This window comes from Anopheles arabiensis, unplaced genomic scaffold (genome assembly GCF_016920715.1).
Source record: "Anopheles arabiensis isolate DONGOLA unplaced genomic scaffold, AaraD3 Autosomal_pericentromeric_contig0015, whole genome shotgun sequence".
Lineage (NCBI taxonomy): Eukaryota > Metazoa > Arthropoda > Insecta > Diptera > Culicidae > Anopheles > Anopheles arabiensis.
The window spans coordinates 528,599-532,500 of record NW_024412163.1 but is presented as its reverse complement, the minus strand read 5'-3'; the positions used below and the strand labels follow the sequence as shown (position 1 = coordinate 532,500).

The 3,902-nt window shown below is 37.3% G+C and overlaps 2 protein-coding genes across 2 annotated transcripts in view; one reads left to right on the top strand and one right to left on the bottom strand.

Moving 5' to 3' along the window:
* LOC120908305 overlaps positions 1–2,165 on the top strand; it is a 3,074-nt gene extending 909 nt beyond the window's left edge. The window contains exons 2-5 of the mRNA XM_040319217.1: positions 1–374; positions 439–746; positions 810–938; positions 2,140–2,165. The exon at positions 1–374 is cut by the window's left edge and continues 32 nt beyond it. Of these exons, the coding sequence (XP_040175151.1) occupies positions 1–374; positions 439–746; positions 810–938; positions 2,140–2,165 (837 nt within the window). The remainder of the gene's footprint in view (positions 375–438; positions 747–809; positions 939–2,139) is intronic.
* A 428-nt stretch (positions 2,166–2,593) lies between these two features.
* Positions 2,594–3,673, bottom strand: LOC120908304. Its single transcript, XM_040319216.1, has 4 exons — positions 3,187–3,673; positions 3,045–3,115; positions 2,828–2,983; positions 2,594–2,763 (listed from the first exon to the last, which is right to left on the bottom strand). The coding sequence occupies exons 1-4, from the start codon at positions 3,192–3,194 to the stop codon at positions 2,594–2,596; spliced, it is 405 nt and encodes a 134-aa protein (XP_040175150.1). The 5' UTR covers positions 3,195–3,673.
* Positions 3,674–3,902: the final 229 nt, after the last annotated feature.

The following is a 3,902-nucleotide window of genomic DNA, read 5'->3' as shown; positions in this document are numbered from 1 at the left end:
AGTGATGCACTTGCACAGGATAATATCGTCGGTGAAACTTTCTACGAAGGGGAAGCTGCTTATCTATCAGAAGCCGATGATGATGTAATCGACTATTTAATGGAAAGTTCGGATGATGATATAGATCCAGCAGCATCAGATGACCCATTCTCTGCTGAAGATGCTTTGCGTCAATGGGCAATATCAACAAACCAAACATACGACTCGATTGCCCAAGTGATGGATATAGTTCGAAAAGTGAGTTCCTGTAACCTACCTAAAGACGCTAGAACCCTACTAAAAATCAATCGAAAAATTTCGGCTGATATCCTGACGGTAGAAGGTGGTCAGTACTGGTATTATGGAGTGCAGAAATGTCTCACGAACAAGCTAAGGTACATTCATGAAAATGCTTCTGTCTTACTTTTCATAAACAAACTAATTAATGTCTGTTTGCAGTAATACATCTCTGAATTCGGACACCACACTCTTGCTTAATGTATCCATCGATGGTTTGCCGATATTTAAAAGCAATAATTTACAATTCTGGCCGATTTTAATAAATATTCATAACATGCCAGAAATTCCTGTTATGATTGTTTCAATTTACAGCGGAACAAAGAAACCTAGCATCGAATATTTTTTAAAGCAGTTCATCGAAGAAATAAACCTATTAACTAGCAATGGGGTACAAATCAACGACGTGAGAGTTGATGTAGTGGTACGCGCCATAATTGCCGATTCACCAGCACGGGCGTTTATAAAAGGTAAAACAAAATTGCATTTTATACTTCTAAAGCACAAACTATTGATTTAATTCGTTTTTACAGGTGTCGCCAACTTCAATTCATTTGATGGTTGTTTGAAATGCACTACCAAAGGTGTCAAAATGCAAGGAAGAACAACTTTCCTTGATTGTAGCGCACCAAAAGAACCGATAGACATTTTAGAAAGCGGAAGTATGGTGGTCATCATAAACTTGACTCGCCACTACTTTTGTTAAATAATTTTGATCTTGTGAAGCAAATAATAGTTTGTGATCAACTACATTTGATAGATCTTGGTGTCACCAAACGGATATTGATCGGCTTGTTGTTTGGTAAATTTGGGTTTAAAAAAAAATTGTCGTTTGCTGAAATAACGACAATATCTGGTATGCTAATGACAATCCAATTGCCAATAGAAATCCATAGAAAATTTCGATCGTTACACGATGTGAATCACTGGAAAGGCTCAGAGTTTTCATCATTTTTATACTATGCAAGTTTTTCGGTGTTGAAAAACATCATGAGTGATGAACAGCACAAACATTATATGTTGTATTTCTGTAGTATAACATTATTCTCCTCGAACATCTACAAAGAACATTGGCTGCTTGCTAATAATTTAATTACTCTTTTTGTAAAAAAGTATGTTGATGTTTACGGACCACAGTTTATCTCGAGCAACGTTCACAATATTACACACATATTCGAAGAAGTAGATGAATTTGGTCCACTGCGGACGTTATCTTCTTATTTATTCGAAAATGCTCTACAACACATAAAAAATTTGTTGCGTAACGGATGGAGGAGTTTGGAACAAGTTATTAATAGAATTGCAGAACAAGAAGCGTATTATGTCCATAAAAAAGATGATATTTCAAGTTATCCATCTATTAAACAGAGAGGTAACATTACCACTCTCCATGTTCGCAAAGGATTTTGCTTGAAACCTGGACACCGAGATGGGTGGTTTTAACCAAATCTGGAAATGTTTGCCAGTACATTAATGTAGTTGCACAGGAAAATGTAACAAGCCTAAAAATAATCGCCAGAAAATTAAGCAACTCTACTCATTGCTTTGATTATCCCTTTACATCTAAGCTGATTAATATGCACCGTGGAAATCTCCGTAGCTTTGAGGAAACAGAAGTACAAATTGATTTACAAGATGTGAAATGTAAATTGGTAGCTGTTCCTCTCCCAAAAGACAACGAATTCGACTTTGTTCCGTTAGTTCATACGTTAATTGAATAAAACAGAAATGTACATTTTAAATTTAATCTTTATTGCAATTCTTATGGTTTTCATATCACATGATGGTATTTCCGAACACATTTAATAAATTCATTCATTTCTAACTTACATAACGACACTGCGCAACTTATACGATTTCTAGCGTCGATGATGAGAAGTTCTAACTAATCCAACTAAGTTTAGCCTTTGACCACCATGCTTGAATTTGTTTTGGAAAAAACCTTTGATTGCTTTATCAGATGGTGTAACACCTCCGTATGTTCCTATGTCTTTAAATTGCCTAATTATATTTTTGTATTCGAAAAAGCATATTTTTTCAATGGGACGACTTATGCCCGTCCACGTGATTTGAGTCACTAGCTCCTTTGTAAATATTATGTCCATAGCCGCATGCATCCTTTCTTCTGAACAATCTGATGGTAGACGAGTTTCTAAATAGTCATTGAAATTCTTTCTAAACTCAGGTTCCGACAATCTTTTTTCAAGCGTATCCAGATCATTTTTGTTTGCTAGTGGTTCCCACTCAAAACTCGACACAGCCACAAACCCTGGACGAGGAATCAATTTGTCAGAGACAATGTTGAATTCCGACCGCATCAATTGATTTGTCCTTCCAAAGCTGCTATTCTCTTGTTTGATATCTCTGCTTGCTGTCTTTGCTCCTGTTGTATTAAGTCTAGTTTGTTGATAATTTCGTTCCATAAATAATCTCCTTCAGTTTGTCTATTGGTTTGTGTTGAACAGGATTTTTGCTTCGGAAGTGGGTCTGGAAACATAAAACATGAAAATTAGCATGCAGTATTGCCATCAAAAAGGAACACTCTGTTTACTTTTTAGCAAGTCTTGTCGTGAGGTGCTCGGTGTTTGGATGAAATTTTCGTTATGTTCTTCGTATGTTTGTGTTTTATCTGAGCACGAGGATAAATCTTCCAAAACATCCGGATGTAAATGATGATAGGAGTTTATTTTGACTGGCGGAGTAGATGCTAGAAATAAACCATTCATTTGTAAATGAAGCGAATACCTCGTCTACGTATTTACCCTTACATGCTTGATTGATCGGTAACAATACAGCCTTCCCATTTTTCATTTGAACGATGAACCTCGGACGTTTTGCGCTGAAAGTATGGAAATATGTTCGCGTGAGAACGACTAAATGCTAAACACTTTTTTTCTACAATGAACTCACTTTTCCATCCTGCGTCTCTGATGGTTTATATAGCGCTATAGTTGCGTGTCTATCAGCGGAGAAGCGTTGGACCAATCACTACTGCGGTGGGGATATGTACTGCACATTCGAAGGAACGAGTTCAAATCCATTCATCAAAGAATCAAAAGGTAAATCTATATCTCTTACACTAAATAATAACCTAACATTAGAACGATATACAACACACACCACAGCTTGTCAGCGAAACGCACAACGCAATACGTGTGATTGACAGTGCGCGGCTCAACAAGACGATAGAATGACAGCAACAAAGCTTTGATTTTTTTTGCTGGCAACACTGTATGTTTTGACATTGACATCAAAATACATCGCATAGGAAAAACATCGCTGGTGTTGTCAATGTCGGTCTAAACTGGTGTTATATAGACGTCTTTCGGCGGACTTTCGGTGACCCGAAAGACCACCAAAAGACGTCTTTTCAGCTGTCATTTGCAGCCTGGGCAGCACTCGTGATTGAAATGAAATTCATTTCGGTTCACGTACACATGTGCGATGATCAGGGGTAAGACGCACATGGTTGTGACGTCTGATCTGACTGGTGATATTTTGGTAACCAACTCCTGGTCAATCAGTTTGTCGTGATTTTTTGGTATCTTATTATCGCGATAGAATTAGAACATACGTGGCGCGGGCGAGTGGTGTTTTATTAGCCATGTGCATATGATTAGAAGCTT

What these genes read in the sequence shown, in the direction of transcription:
- LOC120908304 (XM_040319216.1), bottom strand. An exon ending in GTTACCGATCAATCAAGCAT is followed by an intron (nt 2,984 to 3,044) that starts GTAAGGGTAAAT and finishes GTTTATTTCTAG; the next exon opens with CATCTACTCCGCCAGTCAAA. An exon ending in ACGACAAGACTTGCTAAAAA is followed by an intron (nt 2,764 to 2,827) that starts GTAAACAGAGTG and finishes TTATGTTTCCAG; the next exon opens with ACCCACTTCCGAAGCAAAAA.